Source organism: Ammodytes marinus (genome assembly GCF_949987685.1).
Source record: "Ammodytes marinus genome assembly, chromosome: 13".
NCBI lineage: Eukaryota > Metazoa > Chordata > Actinopteri > Uranoscopiformes > Ammodytidae > Ammodytes > Ammodytes marinus.
In genome coordinates, this window is record NC_137217.1 from 17,857,260 (window position 1) to 17,876,029 (window position 18,770).

Sequence of the window (18,770 nt, forward strand, 5' to 3'; positions counted from 1 at the left end):
CATTAGGCACTGGTATTTGCATGTAACATGCCAGAATGATATACCATTCCATATCAAAGTATGACTCCCAAGTTATCCTGCTGATGGCAATACAATACTGTCAACATGCCTGCTCCATAACCTCTAGAGAGCGTCACAATGAAATCCCACCAAAACATAGGCCTAAATAAATTGAATATGCAGTGAAAAACTAAATGTCCTTATTTTTCTCCACAGCAGTGACTCCTCCTGCCACCAAGAGGATCTTATAATTAGTAGAATTATAAGCACGTAAAACAATAACTGTTTTTTTTTAAAACCTTTATTTATACAGGTATATCCCATTGAGTCTGAAGACTCTTTTGCAAGGGAGACCTGTTCCCATTTACACGTTACTATTCACACACCGATAGCAGGCCAACTATCGATATTCACACGAGGCAAGGTGGGTGCAGTGTCTTGCCCAAGGAACAACTATGACACAGGTGGCAGGGCGGGGATCAAACCTCCAACCCTTTGATCATCAGCCGACCCGCTCTAACAACTGAGCCACAGTCGCTGTGAAATTTTACTTAACTAACATTCATTACCTGTGGTTTTGAATAATGGTTGTTCTGAATGGAAAATGGTCAGTATTAAGTGCCTGATTTAAATACTTAGAGCCCATTGTTACCAAATTAAGGTCAGGTGGATATAGCACCTGGACACTTTAAATGTCATGTCTGATTTAGTTGATGTGCTCTCTGGTAATACCCGTCATAAACATCTTCCACTGAGAGCTCGCCAAAGACTGCACCCAAGTGCCAACCCACCTGCAGCACGACACAGACTGATATCAAAGGATCACTTATTTTGCAACTGCAATATTAGAACGCTAACAGCATAGGGGGTCGATGGGCTTTTAGAATGGGACAAAAGTTGAATATCTTGGTAAGGGGTTGCTGGGAACCCAGGTTATAGCATACTAGGAAGTTCCAGTGCTCTTTGCTCTGTGCAGCATTAGTCTGCGATGCACATACACAGATTAAATTCTATCAGCAAATAATAGCTAATTTATTAACTTGAAAACAAGTGAAATTAAATGAACATGTATGTGCTGCTCAATCGTTGCCTGATACAGCAATAAATCAACCTTGCCAGACAGCTATTGCCTGTTTCCAGAAGACAAACTAATCTCCCCCTTCATAGAACATATTAACACCATGTTAATGGCTTGACAACGGCGGGTAAAATGGCTGTGCAGCAAATGAGAACATTTCCCACAGTAGCAAAATTGGAGTCAAACACAGCACACGTTTTCCTTTCATTCAGTTTGATTTGCAAATCCACTTGAAAGCAGCTGGTTTATTATAGTATTTGCTACAAAAAAGGTCTAGTTAAGGTTAAGTAGGGGATTGCATTGATTGGTTCATTCAATCATTCTTAAATACACTTTAAACATGTGATTATGATCAACAATTTTGAGTCCACATGGTGTAGTTGCATTTTATCTTGTTTTTGATGGGTCTAAAGTAGCAAAGCCTATCAAGTGATGCTGTAGAGATTTATTATTCTCTCAGTAGTGAGAATAATTCTTCATTTCAGAACATAAGTTCAAAAAATTCAAACAAACCAACCAAATCCTGTCAGGCTCTGTTTAGGCATCATTACATTGTTACATTTAGCTAATGGTTCTGATGCAGCAGGACTTACAGCAAGTCAATTAAGTGGAATGGTCACTTGCCAAGAAGTGATGAGGCTATAATATTTTATTTTCAGGCCCTGATGCTCCACACAAATGCAGGTATTTGGAGCTTTAAAAAAAAGGTGCACTTTTTAAATTGAGAATTTATCAACGTATTTCAATGCGATATCAATACATGCTAAATAAAGTTTCCTAAATGCTGGTTATTTACCAAAGACAGCACAGTTGCAGATGGAGCTGTCTGCTACCATTTCACTGAGCAATCTTTTGTGCAGAGTGAATGCATGATGAATACTTTGGCCTGTATGGGGTAATTGGTTACAACTGATTTGGTTTGAAAGCATCAAATGGAATAGCTAGTTTGAGTGGCTTCCACACCCACCCACCCACCCACCCACACAAACACACCTTTGGAAGATTGTTTCTGAAACTTGATTTGGAGACATAAAAGTGATTTGGAACTACAGGTGCAAGTTGAACTACATTCTTGGATACTTCCTTTTCATGAAATTGTATCTCTACTGCATATTTTGTCATTATTTTGTTAAAAATATCACTCTGCCAGTGGGACAGCTACAAGTACTTATAATTTTAATAATGATGTAACATGGGGCGCTCCGGTGGTGTAGTGGCTAGAGCGTGTACCATATTGGCTCCGGCCTTCGTTGCAGTGGTCGCGGGTTCAAATCCAACCCATGGACCTTTACTGCATGTCATCCCCCCTCTCTCTCTCTCTGTCACCCCATTTCAACTCTATACTATACAATAAAACTTTAAAAATGCCCCCCCACCCCCAAAAAAAAAAACATGCTGAAAATGCATTTAAAAAAATAAAATAATAATAATGATGTAACATGTACTGCTTGAAATTTGAATGCAAGATTTCTACTCCCAGGCATTTAGCTGGTTAAAAAGACTCAAAGTACGTTGATAAGCTTTTGATATGTGTTTACTTGTCTTTACACAACTAAAAATGCATATTTGGCCAGCTAAAAACCCTTTCACAATAATAGGATATATGAAGATAATAATTTAAAAGACATCTAAAATTGTATTAAAATAATTTATTTTTAACTGTCAAAATATGTTACAACATACACATTTTCTTCAGCAGACTCAAAAATCATTCAAACATAAATCATGTTTAACAAATACCATCTGCTACCTGGTAATGGTCAAATAGCAAAGGTGTAGTTAGTGATTATTATTTGGGGAGGAATTTGGAAAGTAAAGCTGTTGTGTGATATAAATTCCTTAACTGTGTTTTTTTTGTCCAAAGATAATTTAAAAATAAGGAAGAACATTTTTTATTACTTCTCACAGGGATAGCAAAGCATGCGTCTTAAGCCCAGTTCAGACCAAAGATTCGCCTGGCAACTGCTTGCAACTCGCAACTCCTTGCGACGAGATGGTTGAGACGTTCTAAAACTGGACCTTGCGATTTGACATGTTTAATCTTCTGCGACGCCTTGCAACGGCTTGCAACGCGCTGCAACGAGCAGTTCACAGCGTTGCGATTTCTCCCCCGCGACGTTCTAAAACCGTCTCGTCGCAAGCAGTTGCAAGGCGAATCTTTGGTCTGAACTGGGCTTTAAGTTACAAATAAGTAGTCTAGTCTGTGGACAGCTTAGAAAGATAAGTCACTTTGTGACTTCAATGTCGTATATGAAATCTTCTGGTATCGTCTCAGCAGGAATGCTCTTCAGCTGCTCATCATAGCTGCGCAGAGTCCAGAGTTTCTCTAGTTCGTAAACTTCTCTAGCCTCTGGTAGCATGAAGTGAACGACCATATTCCCTGAGACAGAGAGGAGCAGGAGCAAAGTGAACACTACCCACCGGCAACTCTAGTGGCAATCATCATCAGTATACAAAACATTTGAACATTAGAAGATAGGAAATAAGGAGTTCTACATACCAAAGTCAATACACATCCAGTCGTCTGTATCCTTTCCTTCAATCTTGACATTAGGTGTTCCATCTTTCTTCATAAACTTGTGCTGCAGGAAAGAATCATCCTCTGTGTGAGTTTAACATCAAACACAGGTTGCTCGACGTTTCACAATGAGACACATGAAAGGTAATTACCACTTTGATGGCGTAAAGTCCCATAGCGCGGAGGTGTCTCGGCGATACACCGCTGACAACGATGAAGTACTCTGCATATTTGATCTGTTGCTGTACTTTAATCACACAGATGTCAACTGCATTTTCCTGACGAAGAAGAGCCACCAGCACGTCTAGAGTGAAGGTTTCTGGAGATCCTGGAAAAACAATGAGCAAAACATTTAGTCTGTTAACGCTACAGTGCGTGGTCGACTTGTGTATAGTGATATGCTATTTGTGCTGAAAACAATTAAAGTTATGTAGGTCACGGTGAATAAGGCACCTAATCCATTACAGTTACTTAAAGCTGGGGTATGTGATTTCTGATTGGTCAAAGTTAACATGAGCTGTACACTTTGACCAATCGGAGCGAGGCTCCGATTCCCTGTTGGGACTGTCCATTCACTGTGGCACGACTTTGTTGGTGTTGGGACCATAGGGGCGAGACCAAAGAGAACAAGGGGAGCGGTTGAGGTACAGTCATATGAAAAAGTTTGGGAACCCCTCTCAGCCGGCATTATAATTGACTCTGCTTTCACAAAAAAAATATAAAAGTGGTATGTCTTTAATTTACCAGGAACAGTTAAGTACTGGGATGTTTTCCAAACAAAGATTTTTTGAAAAGCAGTATTTGGTTGTATGAAATAAAATAAAATGTGAAAAACTGGCTGTGCAAAAATATGGGTACCCTTGTGGTTTTGTTGATTTTAATGCCTGTAACAGCATGTAAAACTGATGACTTTAAACACAAAGTTGGTTGGATTATGTTGTTAAGCCTTGAACCTCATATAACTGTCTGTTTAATCATGAGAAAATGTATTTTAGGTGCTTAAATGCAAGTTGCACTTCTCTTTGACTCTCTGCTGAAGTGAGACAGAATGGGATCATCAAAACAGCTCCCAAAAGATCTGAAAAACAAAGATTGTTCATTGTCATGGTTTAGGGGAAGGCTACAAGAAGCTTTCCCAAAGGTTTCAATTGTCAATTTCGACTGTAGGGAACGTTGTCAGGAAATGGAAGGACACAGGCATAGTGGCAGTTAAACCCAGGCATGGCAGACCAAGAAAAAAACAGGAGCGGCATAGGTGGAGGATTGTGAGAATGGTTGCACACAACCCACAGATCACCTCCAAAGGCCTGCAAGAACATCTGGCTGCAGATGGTGCATCTGTACATCGTTCAACAATTCAGCGCAATTTGCACCAAAACATCTGCTTTTTATAAAGACCAAATAACTTAATTTTTGTCTCATCAGTCCAAAGCATTTTCTTCCAATATGAAGCTGGCTTGTCTAAATGAGCTTTTGCATACTCCATGCAACTGTATCTGGCGTGGGCGCAGAAAGGGCTTCCTTCTCATCACCTGGCCATACAGATGTTTTGGTGCAAATTGCACTGAATTGTAGAACCATGTACAGATACACAATCTGCAGCCAGATGTTCTTGCAGGTCTTTGGAGGTGATCTATGGGTTGTGTGCAACCATTCTCACAATCCGCCGCATATGCCGCTCTTGTACTTTTCTTGGTCTGCTAGACCTGGGTTTAACTGCAACTGTGCCTGTGTCCTTCTATTTCCTGACAACGTTCCCTACAGTAGAAATTGACAATTGAAACCTTTGGGAAAGCTTCTTGTAGCCTTCCCCTAAACCATGACAATGAATAATCTTTGTTTTTCAGATCTTTTGGGAGCTGTTTTGATTATCCCATTCTGTCTCACTTCAGCAGAGAGTCAAAGAGAAGTGCAACTTGCATTTAGGCACCTAAAATACATTTTCTCATGATTAAACAGACATTGCTATGAGGTTCAAGGCTTAACAACATAATCCAACCAACTGTGTGTTTAAAGTCATCAGTTTTACATGCTGTTACAGGCATTAAAATCAACAAAACCACAAGGGTTCCCATATTTTTGCACAGCCAGTTTTTCACATTTAATTTTATTTCATACAACCAAATACTGCTTTTCAAAAATCTTTGTTTGGAAAACATCCCAGTACTTAGCTGTTCCTGGTAAATTAAAGACATACCACTTTTATATTTTTTTTGTGAAAGCAGAGTCAATTATAATGCCGGCTGAGAGGGGTTCCCAAACTTTTTCATATGATTGTATTTGGATTCGAATCTCTATCCCAACTGCCATTTTATCCCCAAATCCTCCATCCCAGCTTTAATCTCGATTGTCCTGGTTAAACATCAGAAAGCAATCAAAATTCACAAAGCCTGAACCTGAACCAATTAAGCATTCATTAATTGACAGAAAACCACGGAACTATTTGAACAATAGTCATTTAAATGGCATTTTCCAAGCACAAACTCTTAAGAGTGTGACATTAAACTTAACATCTGTGGACAAAAGATGTTATTTGAAGACATTTTGTCAGGTTTAGATTGATTGGGAAGATAATCAACAGATTAATACATAATATAGACAGACACCTGTGATTGTGTGTGCAGTAGGGCTGCAACTAACGATTATTTTGATAATCGATTAATCTGTCGATTATTTTCTCGATTAATCGATTATTAATCGATTAGTGTTTTGGTCCGTAAAATGTCAGAAAATGGTGGAAAAATTTTGATAAATTTTCCAAAGCCCATTGTTATGTCCAAAACACACAGATATTTCAGTTTACTGTCATAATAGGATTAAAGAAACCAGAAAATATTCACAATTGAGAAGCTGAAATCAGAGAATTGACATTTTTTATTAAAAAATTACTCGAAACGATTAATCGATTATCAAAATAGTTGGCGATTATTTTAATAATCGATTAATAATCGATTCGTCGATTAATCGTTGCAGCTCTAGTGTGCAGTCCAATCAATTTCCAAGAGCACAAGGGGATTTTTGACAATAATAATAATACTAATTAAAACTGCGAGCAGATGAGAGACAAAGGTTGCGTTCCGAATCGCATACTCTTTCTTTTTTCTATTCTACATACTACATCCGACGATAAAAAGAATCTAGTTAGGATGCAGTAGGCATACTATTGGGACATACTTTTCTCTCTTATTTCATCATAACATTGTGCCTTGATCTTGCCTCTTGCTTTTATATCCGTCGCATCCCCGTTTGTTTTCATATGGAGGCTTCGTCGATGTTACGTCACTTCACATGCGCACTGGATTGTGGGTCAGAATCGCCCAAATAGGATGCACTTTTCAACACTAACAATCTTGGCCGCATGAAGTAGGACATCCGGGTACTTCTAACCATCCTAAATCTGGCCACAAGAATTGGGACATCCTAAATCTTTTTTCTACATACTACAGTATATAGTAGAAAGTATGCGATTCGGAACGCAACCCATGTATGGTGGAGTTAGGCCAACTTCCTGTTTTTTGGGCGAATACGTCAAAATAGAAGACTTCCTGTTGATTTTGGGGCGGGACGTCAAGAGGCTTTTTTGTTTGTACTGGGATTGTACATTGCTGTATAAAATTTGGTGCATCTAAGTGTAACACAGCCTGAGTTATGATCAATTAAAGGGTTCATGAGGTCCGTTTTTGATGTTTTTTGGCGAATGAGGCGCCGGTGCTGCAAGACGGTAGTTCCGGATAAAACGAGCTTTCGGGTATATCATCTTCCATGTCGGAGGACATACCCTATCGTATTTTTTTTTGCACAAAAAGTTGTTATGTGTGCACTTTACTCTGCAATCCTGCAGTCTTAAATTTGGTGCAGCTAGGTATAACACAGCCTGAGTTATGATGAATTAAAGTTTCATGAGGTTCGTTTTTTGTGATGTGTACGTCAACTTTGACCCCCTTTAACTCCCTGGTACTATGCAAAATTTGAAATCTTTCCATAATATAACATCGGGCAAGCGCCTTGAGTACTTGAGCAGTGGTTTGACGGCCCTGCCGTAAAAACTCTAGGAGCCTTTCGTCGAAATGCGAAATGATGTAATATGGCGATTTTAGGCATAGACATTATAATGTCTATGGCCGTGTCCGGACTGCCATACTAGCGTCCTACATCCTACATACTCACCATCTATATACTGCATACTCTCTACTCAAAGATCGATTGTGTATGCGAGCTGCGTCGAAACGTTCTCAGTTGAAGTATACTCAAGCAATGAAGAATTTCTTCTTCTTCTTATAAGATTCAGGCAGTTTAGACACTGTTAAGCTTATAACCGCCCTCTACAGGTTAGATATTGAACTAGATTTTTACAGTCCTGTGTTCATCATCTGTGTTTTAGACCTCTTGTTTTATAATAATTATGTTTTGAGGCGGAGGATCCCTCCGACGCTCTCTGTCCGGCTCATCAGACAGCACTCAGCTGTCTGTGAGTTGAGCTGGACGAGCCGCGGTGTGTGGAACAGCGATCTGTTCTAATCTCTCTCCACTATCAGACTCACTTCACTCATTTCCAGGGTTCGACATAACGTATAGCCAGATGGCCCGGGGCCAGTAAAATCATATGCAGGGCAAGTTGATTGGCCAGTCACTGTCCCGCCCGGGCCAGTGACTGGCCAATCACAGTTCAGTATCTTTTTGTAGACTACATCATGGTTCATTGAAATGCGCGTTGAGAGTCGGAATGAAAGCAGTGTTTATTTAAGACTCAATATAATAAACCTAATCAATAGTTTGAAAAAATGGTCCCGACCCACACCGGACTCTTATGTGAAGCTGACACTTCATGGAGAAGAGACACTCCTGCAGCGCGCTCACGACCAGACGTGAACCGTACACAGTGAAATCTCCCATAAAAAAACTGCATAACCCACTGATTTTCGGATTTCTATTCTATTTTTAAAGTCAACTTGAGCGCAAGTGGAAAACCGGTCATTCGGTCGACACATTCACATCCCTAATGCATATAGAGAAAGTAATAAAAACAGCCTACCACACCACAAAGAATGATCAGACCTTCATCTCTTATTTTTTTTTTATGTTTGAACATGACTTCTGCAGGTGAACTATTCATTAAACTGCCCAAATTCAAGAATAAAAACAACCATCAAACTACTGGACTTTAAAATACTGGCCGACTCTTTCAACATACTTTCAGTTGTAGGCTTCTAATTCAATATGTTTGCCTGGTTTTATATTATGTGTATGAGCAATATCAACATTTCATATAATTAACTAAAAGAAAAATAACCAAATCTAAATTTCTTTAGATCTGGTTATCTTTCTTTATTTTTCTAATACAGGTATTATAATTATTGACACTAAATTATGAAGAAAAAAAAAGTGTGTGCAGGGCCAGTGAAAATATACAAGGGGCCAGTAAAACTCGGATCCACTGGCCCGGCGGGCCAGTAGGAAAAAAAAGTTATGTTGAACCCTGATTTCACTTAGTGACTCTAATGTTGTTAGGTATTTATCTTCATCTCTTATCTATTGTAAGAGTTTATGAATGACTGCACGTACAGTTGTCAGATCGCGGAACCCCAAACAATGTTGTTGCCTAGCAACTTGCTCGAAAATATTTAATTTTCCTGGGCGGGTAGAATTGACCCAATGCATTGTGGGGCGGTTGTTCCCGGAAGTTAGTACTCATCCGGGAATTTCTCACATACCCAACCGTCACATACTCAAATTGCAGTCAAAATGAGTATGAGTAGGACGTTAGTATGGCAGTCCGGACACGGCCTATGATTTTAGGCACTTAATCCAAAATGGCCGACTTCCTGTTGATTTTGGCCCAGGAGCACGCATTTCCTGAAAAACTGTTTGTGGCCACAGGGGGCGCCGTTTTTTTTGGCCCGGTCTCGAAACCAACGATAACTTCAATTTTTTTGCAGGTCTGATCTGCATTCAAAATATTTTCAGCTATTGCAGGACGGGAAGGGGGTGAAAAGTGTCAAAAACGAGTCGGAATAAAAATCATACCGATTTCAATAGGGTCTTCGCACCACTCGGTGCTCGGGCCCTAATAATAATAATAATAATAATAATAATAATAATAATAATAATAATAATAATACAAAAAAGATATTCAGGTTGCGTTCCGAATCGCATACTTTCTACTATATAGTATGTAGAAAAAAGATTTAGGATGTCCCGATTCTTGTGGCCAGATTTAGGATGGTTAGAATACCCGGATGGTCTACTTCATGCGGCCAAGATTGTTAGTGTTGAAAAGTGCATCCTATTTGGGCGATTCTGACCCACAATCCAGTGCGCACGTGAAGTGACGTAACATCGACGAAGCCTATAGGTCCATGTTATGAAAACAAACGGGGATGCGACGGATATAAAAGCAAGAGGCAAGATCAAGGCGCAATGTTATGATGAAATAAGAGAGTAAAGTATGTCCCAATAGTATGCCTACTGCATCCTAACTAGATTCTTTTTATCGTCGGATGTAGTATGTAGAATAGAAAAAAGAAAGAGTATGCGATTCGGAACGCAACCATAATTTCCATTAGACTGCAAAATATTATTCTCAATGATATTTAGGCTATTATTACATTTCAGAAAAGTTTCAAATAAGAATACCTTGTTTGGTTCAACCAAAGACATTCGGCTTTCTGTTATTTACAGTAAAGAAAGGAAAGCAACTTCTCACTCTAAAGATCATAAAAAATGAATTGAACATTGTCCAATTGTTGAACTGATTCTGACTGCATAAAAATGGGAAACTTGATTGATCGAATAACTGCTACTTACTCTGATGTGAGTCTTCTTGAAACAGGCCAGTGCTCATCTTTGAATCACTGCTTACACTACACATCTGTTTATATAATATCTTGTTGTCGATGGGACTGGTGGGTATATGATGCCACCGGTGCTGACTGGAGACATTCACAGGCAAATGTCGAGGCAATCTCAGACTGTGACGAGCTCCGGGGACCGAACACGTGCTTCTAAAAACAAACCTTTGCTCTAGCAAAACGCAACTTTTAAACACAGATGATACCAGTTTTTTAGAGCAATTGATAAAAGTCATGATTCTAATTTAGTACATCACATTCGGTGGAGTGCTAAACACGGACGGGTCTACCATGGGCTAAAAACAGGAAGCAAGCCTCGTCCTTGGCTTTTGATTGGTTTTACAGCTTCTTCGTTGGTTTCTGGGACTAAACTAAAGCAAACTCTCCCCCTGTCGACTGCAAATGGTATGTATTTAAAAAATGCTTTATAAAAAGTAAAAAAGCCCAAATGCCCCAAAACTTAATAGTCTTATCTGAATACAATTTACTTTAGCCACTTGCTCTTGCATTAATGTTATCTGTTTTTTCCCCATGATATTTCATGTCTACACTATATCTACATCATTATGTAAAACCTTTTATTTGATAAGGTGTGATTTTTTTGTTACGAAAAAATATCAATTGATTGTAAAAATCTGAGAAAATGTCATAATATAATGTGTTGAAGTTAAAAAATATTCATCATTTTTTTTTAAATCTATATATTGTGTGATATTGTATATTAGAAACCTGTATTTCACAAGTAAGGATTATACATTGAACTGTGAGTTTGCTTCATCCTGGAGATTCTGCTTATGATCAGTAAAACAAAACATCATGTTTGATATGTGCTAATTAAAAAAAATCTCTGGATATTTCATACACTCCTGCTTTGTAAATTGACCCTCTGTGCAGAAAATTGCTCAAATGAGATAGTGAAATGTTGTTGCTGTAAAGCTGTATGTGGTGAATAACCTCTGCTGTGTCACACACAAATTGGGCACTATAACTGGTGGAAACGCAGGAGACATGGTACACAATTAACTCTTTAGATTTATATCTGTAGGAAAAATTTGTGATTGAAAAACACATAGTTTTAAGAAATCAATACTGCTGGCCTGAAGATGTCTAGATACATAAAAATTGTAAACATTATACAATGTCAATAAATCAATATATATTCCTGAGGTGTCATCTTATTGGACAGTACATAGTCATTGAAATCGTAAATTCAAAGTATAAACATGCAACCGAGCAATGTACATGTTTGTGTAGTGTGTTGTTCCCTTTGTGTGAACTTGACGTGCAGTCACTTTGGTCCTTATTCAGCCGAACGGTCAGTGTCCATAATGACATTCAGTCTCAAGCCCACAGGAATATGGTCCGTAAGGCCTGCCAGCTGGGTTACAAAGGTCACCTCTTCGATTTCCTAGATGGAAACAAAGACAGTGTGTGTTCTAAAAAAAAATCCTTTATTCTCCTCAATGGGGGATGACTTGTGTTGTAAGACATTTTTCTACGGTGGCTCGGAGAGCCCTGCACACTGCAACTGAAAGCAGAAGTAAGTGCGATGTAATCATTTTAGCTAACTTCACTCTTCCCAGTCCACTCCCTCTTCCCAATGTCACCACATGAACGTGCAGCGGTCTTTGACAGATACCACTACAGCGAATTACCTAGCGTCACCTCAGATCCGTAAGTACAATTAAAAACTGATAAAACAAACATTGGGAAGGATTTTTACCTGCTCCCCATTGTAGGAGGGTAAACGTTTGCATTCCCTGGCACAGAGACCCGCTTCTTTTTAGAGTTCTCTCTCCTGATTGGATAAAGGGTTGTAGGATCCCAGAAAAAAAAGTTTCTCTGCTGCTTACTGCAGAGCGCACAGAGACCTGTGTTGCTGTACAAATATAGAGCAATGTAAAATGTATATTAACAAAAATATATTGCTTTATTCTGCTTTAAAGATCTCCTATTATACTACTTTTCTGGTCTTAATTTCTTGTTAAAAACTGCTATAGAGCAACCTGACACGAATCACATCACAAAAAACCATGTAGATTTTCGGGACACTCTTCCTCTCACCCTAGCGAGCACAGCAGTCTGCTCCACACACTGCCTTGAGCTTCTCCGTCACTTCACTTGAGTGAAAGAAATAGTAAAAACCATCAGGGACACGTACTGTTTGGCAGTGCTTTGAAAGGGAGCTTTCGCGGTACAGGATGTAATCGATCCGACGTCCGATCCAAGGCTCGTCAGTCTCAGGGTAAACCAACGGGCGGCCCTCTGCTGGAACAGGAGGGGAGATGTACTGCTTTCTCAGTTCCTCTCTCTCCAAAGTCCTACACAGACACACAGTGAAAACAGACTTGGTCTTCAGTTATCTCCGGAGAATAAACAGAGAGTACAAAGGTGTTCTTGTCTTATCACATTAGTGGCTCTACACAATGTTGGTAAAGTGGAACAGAGTTTACCTTTGCAGATTTTCTGGAGTGTTAATGTCATCTTCATACAACGTGGGCTGCTCCAGCAGAGTACCTTAAGATGCAAAACTATTAAATAACCAATGAATTGTCATCATTTGTCTTGCACGTTTTTCAGTGTTAACTGTAGTATAATGGTTTAAAATTATATGCACCAATGACCCAGGGTTTCTCTTTTCCAGGCCCTGCCCTGCATGGATCTCTGTATTCCTCAAACAGACAGTGATTCTGTTCCAGGGTGTCATCTAGACACAATTAAAACATATATGAATAATTATATACAAAAAGCAATTTATGGGAGAAATTTTTTGTATGATTATGTAATGATATGAAATAATATAAAATCTTCAGAGACATAAACGCACCAGGTGAGCAGTTGTCAAAGTTAAAATCTCCACAGAGCACATCAAAAACAACGTCCTCGTCGGGCTGTTTGTTTGCAGCTTGAAAATCGCCAATCCACTTGGTTACCATGCTCAACTGCTCACAGCGAATTTCTCCTTCCCCTGATTAAAGAAAACACAAACCAGCCAGTCGCAGACCTAGCTTATCTTTGCTTCTTAAAGAATAATGCACAATTGTGAGTTAACCAGAGCGGACCACATCAGTAAGGCTGGCTTACCCTCTGGCGCATGAAGATGGGTGCAGTTTAAATAGCCAACAACATTCCTCTGTTTTTGATTCCGCCCGATAAGCACCTGAAAAAATATCAATAGATCACATTTGAACTGTGTTCATACTGTGACAAAGTAATCAGTATATACATTCTGCAAAACAAAAAGGACAAGAAATAACTGATAGTGGCTTAGCACATGTATAATGCAAGTTACCTTAGCAGAAAGGAGGCCCTTGGCAGCCAGTGCGTCTTCCCCACGGCCGTTGTTAAAGCAGTGGTACTGGGCCTCGAGAATCGGGAATCGGCTGGCTAGGAACAGGCCACTGTTAAAGAACTTGAATGAAGAACAGCTGCACGGTGGCTGGCACGCATACACACCAACATCATACAGTATGTGTCCAAACACAGGTCTTAGTGCTTGGATGAGCTTCTGCGCTGCCCTTTTATCAAAAACCTCCTCTAGGCACACTATGTCCACATTGGCTGGAAACAATGAGGACACTTCCCAGGGAATGTTGTCCTGCGGGCGGAGACCCTGGGAGAGCAAAGTTTGGGGAGCACTACAGTGACCTGTTCGGCCCTGCTGGTTGGAGTTCTGGTTGGAATTCAGAATGGGAGAAGTTGGCTCAGTCACTGACTCTTCTGTGTTATCGCAGGGCAAACAAACCACATGGTTATTGGACTGTGATATCGAAACACATACCTCAGCTGAGTCCGAATGGTGACCCACTGGGGGCTGTGCTTGCGTTTCAGGTGCCCCATCTGAAGATGAGTTGACCGCGGGGAGTATGCTGTCGGAGGGGCTTAGAGTCGCACAGCTGCTGGGTGAGTCGACAAAGATGCGGATATGGGGTCTGCACACACCATGCACAATGCACTGACCAATAGCCGTTGCCCTGTGCTGGGTGTGCCCCAGGTTGTTGAAACGAGCCAGGCTGTCAGGCAACAGACATAGGTTGGCTGTGGCAAATCCAAACGATGCCTTTCCTACCAGCTCAAAGCCCCTGTGTGTCTCCCTCTCTGGTGAGGAAGGCGACTCTCTATGGTAGGCAAAGGGCCTGCGGAAGGCCTGCAAAGGTGCCCAGAGCAGAAAGCCAAGGAAGGCAAAGGGGGCTGCAAGGAGAAAAGCTATCAGGAAGATTATAGAGCCGAAGAAGACCTTGAGGGGCTGGAGGTAACATTCCTGCTCCTGTCTCTGGGTTTTCTCCAGGGTGGTGGACTTGCAAACAGCAATGAGGCGATCAAGAAACCAGAAACAAGGCAGGATGAATGCCCATCCCACAGCATGGATGCCTGCAACAAACCCATTAGGAAATGGAGAAGTCCGCAGGGCCATGCCTCTGCCCCTTCTCTACGCAACGATCAGGATAAAAAAGATAAGGACTTCCAGATCTTATTCCTCATTCTTTTGCAGTCGTTCTGTCATGGGCTCCACTGGACACTAAGACAGGAGAAAGAATTGAAAACGTTATAACTTGGCTCTACTCCAACAACCAATATACACATTACCCTGAGGCCCCCTCATGAATCACTTGCTTTTACTTTCACATTCATGCATACTGATGATGCGATACCTACACATGCAGTTCTGAAATTATATGAAGCAATTGACAGCTGTACTGACATGAACAGAATGCAGTCAGATGCAAAGGGGAAATCAGACTTGTGTATGCTTAATGCATTGCATCACCATCAGTTTAGGAGTGGCAAAGGGAAAACATGGTGTCAACAGCCTAGCCACTGGTGAGAAGACACTGCATTAAAAAGCCTGTTTGAACACCACACCTTAGTCATGTGTATTCACAATGCACATATCAGTCATAGACTTGGGTCATTGGGTGTGTCAAAGGTAAAACCTTACAAACAAAATATGTTTTAAAGTTAAATCTCCTACTTTCACAACGTGTGATATAGTGACTTAAATTCAAGGGGTCTGACTCTGGATACTATATATTCTGCTATGAAAAGTCACACCATAATGTAAAAACTACTTTGGTTCGAGTTTGCCCTTTAAGTGAGTTTGTTCAAGCGTTCACTCCCAGTCGCACTTTTGTCACTGACTCCTGAACTAAAGCTGGACCAAATAGGACAGAACAGAACCCGGAAGTTTAAAACCTGGAACCATGGACATATAAAGAGCCTGGAACACCCGAATCGTCATAATAGGTCCATCATATGTTCATGCAAAGACCCCATTCAAAGCTGACGACCCTAACTTCAACTGTCATGTAGTACTACCTTTCTGTTTCATTGAGACTCCTCGGTGGACGGTTAGTTGGGGTCTCAGCTAAGCTCACTGTAAACGATTTAGCCTTTCAAACCTATATTGACGTTGGGAGTAAACGATTGCATAACGTTGCTGTGTTGTTATAGCACCTGGTTGGTGAAACTTCATACTTAATACGTCCGGTATTAACAATGTACGTTGCGTGGTCACTGTGGTGTTTGCGTAGCTAGCTTACGTAGCAGCGTTCAGCTAACGTGGCAGCCCCTGATGGTCTTACCTTAGCACAAGAGCCGGGACAGACCGCCTGGTGAACCCGCACAGCAAGCAACCACTAATATGTACTTCAATGCATGTTTTATTAAAATAACAAATATTCAACGGGAGAGATAGTTCAGTGAGGAGATTTCTTCAAGAGCATAATGGCATAAATGCACCCTGCTCCCAAAGCCACGCCCCCAAGGCGTTGTCATAGTGTCGGACGCGTGACCTTACCTGGTGGTATGGGTACACCCTGTTAACAGTAGCAGTCTGTTATCAATGTTATTTTTGCATAGTATTTTCAGATAAATATGCAGTAATGGCGGGAAGCAGTACCACATTTATTGGCCTAAATTAAGGATTTAGGGAAAATTTTAAAATATTTTATATCCCATTTTTTTTGTATTATGTAACACATAGTACCATTTGATTTTGGATTATTAGTTAGCCTACTGCAACAATACAATATCCCTTTGCGGATGAATAGAGTAGCCTATCATGCTTCTTGCAAAATCTGTCTGTTTCTATTTTGTCAGAATGTTGTTATTTTCACTCACATTCATGCAGTTTGTACCAGAAATGCCCTGCATAGTGAGAATAAAGCAACAAGAGCATGTGTAGCAAGGCTACTGCACAATACATTAATAATAAGGATTATTTCACCTGCTGGAACCGTTGGATAGTGTAGTGAGTGAACAAGAAGGCCCATAATAAACTCCTGATGATAGACTTTAGTCTCTCAAGTGATATTACTCCAACCCAAGACTAATCACTTGTTAACTGAACAGCACTCTTTCCAAAAGAAGGTCCATAATGAGAATGAAATAATACTGCCCCATTATTTTGTAATCGACTTGGTTGAATACACCACTGCAAAATGTCTCTTTACAGGTTTAACCATTTTCTTTGTAGGCCTATATTAAATCAGTTTGAGAAGAACTGAATGCTCTATGTCTATGGTTTCAATAAAGTTGCCTGCAGTTTTACCATGCAAAGTGTACATAAGCAAATACGTAGCAACATCATATTCATTTGTGGTCTTAACCAACTATAGGAAGGCTTGTTTTTTCTGGGAGCACAAAACCAACGCCACACTAATAATGCATCATATCATTTCATTTATCAGTGTATACGTCCGACTTTAAAGGGGGCGGGGGGGGGGGTGCGAATTTGCCAGTTTGGTTGTTGTTTACAGTCTACCAAAGGATGAGTTGCTTTCTATCTCTCGCGGCCATGTTGCAGAGGCAGTTGAGCACCAGCAGCAGGTCCTTCTGAAGTTTGCTTGGTGCTATGGTCATTATCAGCTTCTTTAAAAAGTCCGGATTATTGTAGTCCATCGCCTGGCTGCTATGTTCGCCGGGCCTCTCCTTCAGGATTCCATAGGTGTTGACGATAAACTCAGTGAAGGGAGGGTGAAGTGTTGCTTGATACCCAAGCTGGTTCAACCTCTCCATGAGGTCTGCGTACCTCCTGGCCAGATGAAGCCGATAGCCTTCATCTACCTTTCCAGTCAGCGGGTGGGCACTTACCTGCAAAAGAGGAAGAATGACTTGTGACTTCCTTCTGCGTCATAGAACGTATTGTTTTTATGAACAAGTAAAGGTTTACACCTTTTTCAGATGTAATCTCTTATCTGTACAGTGCACAGCAGGTTTTTCCTGAACTGTCCACAATCAGTGGTCCTCTTACCTCCATTATCTTCCCTGGTATATTGAGCAGTGTGAACCCATAGAGCCTCCTTTGGGCCTGGAATATGTAGGACAGAACCCTCCTGTCCAGTTGATAGGCAATCTCTCCCAGCAGCCTGACCGGACCTTTAAATGAAAGAATTTGAAAAAATCAACAAAGGAAAATCAGTTTTGGGGGCGCTTGTTGTGTAGGGCGCTTGTTGGGGGCACTCACCTCTGATCTCAGGAGGAATATCCGCGTGGCAGCTTTCAGACTCTGTTCTGTCACTTGGGTTCGTGTGCATCGAGTTTTGGACGAAATACCTTAAGTCGACGGGGGATGAGGATCTGTGTTCCTGTCTGGGTTGTTGCAAAGCTTTTCTGAAGTGTCTCTCGTCCAGAGTCTTTTGCCACAGGCCGGATGGTCTTGTTACAGGGGATGAGCAAACTGATGAAAACAAAGTGAAGATGTTATTCATGTTTATTGTTTTATTCATCAAAAAAGAAGATTTCATGTGTAATTTATCATGAGAGAGGGGATTATTTAAAGACACAGAAACCTTACATGCTTTCATCTTCTAGCACCTCGATTATCCCAACATCCCTTTCACTTTTCTGAATCTAAAATGTATCAAACAGCTTCAGGTGTGCAGACGCCTGTTTTAGCCTCTGCACTGACACACAATATGTTTTAGGATTGACTGAAAGATTTTCTTGGCCTGGGTGTACTGCTACATTTCTGCTCTTTAAAATAAAATATGCTGAGTGGTTAACACATTTTAAATCTTTTAAGCATACGGGAGGTAATCCTGATTATACTTGACTCGTCTTTTTATTTATTGTATATTACTGTGACTTGTGTATTTAATGCTCATCTAGTTTCTTACTTTTGTTTCTTTCACAGTTCCCCATTTGTTTAAGCTTGATATTTTAATTTGGCTACCTGGCAGTGAACTTGGGTTTCACGAGTGCTCTCTCAAGGTTTATAATTGTGTGTATATTTTTAAGATACATAACAAAGTGAGTGGTTATCAGACTATGCAATACAAAATATATTTTAAACCAAGTGCATTCATTCTATAGATTATAAACGCAT

General features: G+C 40.4%; 3 protein-coding genes across 4 annotated transcripts; all 3 read right to left on the minus strand.

Moving 5' to 3' along the window:
• Nucleotides 1-2,722: 2,722 nt before the first annotated feature.
• On the minus strand, nt 2,723-10,725 carry malsu1 (mitochondrial assembly of ribosomal large subunit 1). Its single transcript, XM_080040107.1, has 4 exons — nt 10,401-10,725; nt 3,749-3,924; nt 3,579-3,660; nt 2,723-3,458 (listed from the first exon to the last, which is right to left on the minus strand). The coding sequence occupies exons 1-4, from the start codon at nt 10,678-10,680 to the stop codon at nt 3,304-3,306; spliced, it is 693 nt and encodes a 230-aa protein (XP_079896233.1). The 5' UTR covers nt 10,681-10,725; the 3' UTR covers nt 2,723-3,303.
• Nucleotides 10,726-11,242: 517 nt separating this feature from the next.
• smpd5 (sphingomyelin phosphodiesterase 5) lies at nt 11,243-16,177 on the minus strand. 2 transcript variants are annotated; one of them, XM_080040167.1, is made up of 9 exons: nt 16,027-16,177; nt 14,226-14,963; nt 13,737-14,117; nt 13,529-13,604; nt 13,272-13,412; nt 13,062-13,151; nt 12,898-12,961; nt 12,606-12,765; nt 11,243-11,852 (listed from the first exon to the last, which is right to left on the minus strand). In XM_080040167.1, exons 2-9 carry the CDS (start codon nt 14,856-14,858, stop codon nt 11,745-11,747), a joined length of 1,653 nt encoding a protein of 550 aa, XP_079896293.1. In that variant the 5' UTR covers nt 14,859-14,963; nt 16,027-16,177; the 3' UTR covers nt 11,243-11,744. The 2 variants fall into 2 exon arrangements, with proteins under 2 accessions (XP_079896293.1, XP_079896292.1); XM_080040166.1 differs by having other exon boundaries at nt 11,244-11,852; nt 13,737-14,963.
• A 1,026-nt stretch (nt 16,178-17,203) lies between these two features.
• Nucleotides 17,204-18,249, minus strand: LOC307259618 (speriolin-like protein; the record flags this gene model as incomplete). The annotated part of the gene is made up of 4 exons (XM_080039558.1): nt 17,204-17,536; nt 17,697-17,821; nt 17,910-18,122; nt 18,240-18,249. The coding sequence occupies 4 exons, from the start codon at nt 18,247-18,249 to the stop codon at nt 17,204-17,206; spliced, it is 681 nt and encodes a 226-aa protein (XP_079895684.1).
• Between the last annotated feature and the right edge of the window lie 521 nt (nt 18,250-18,770).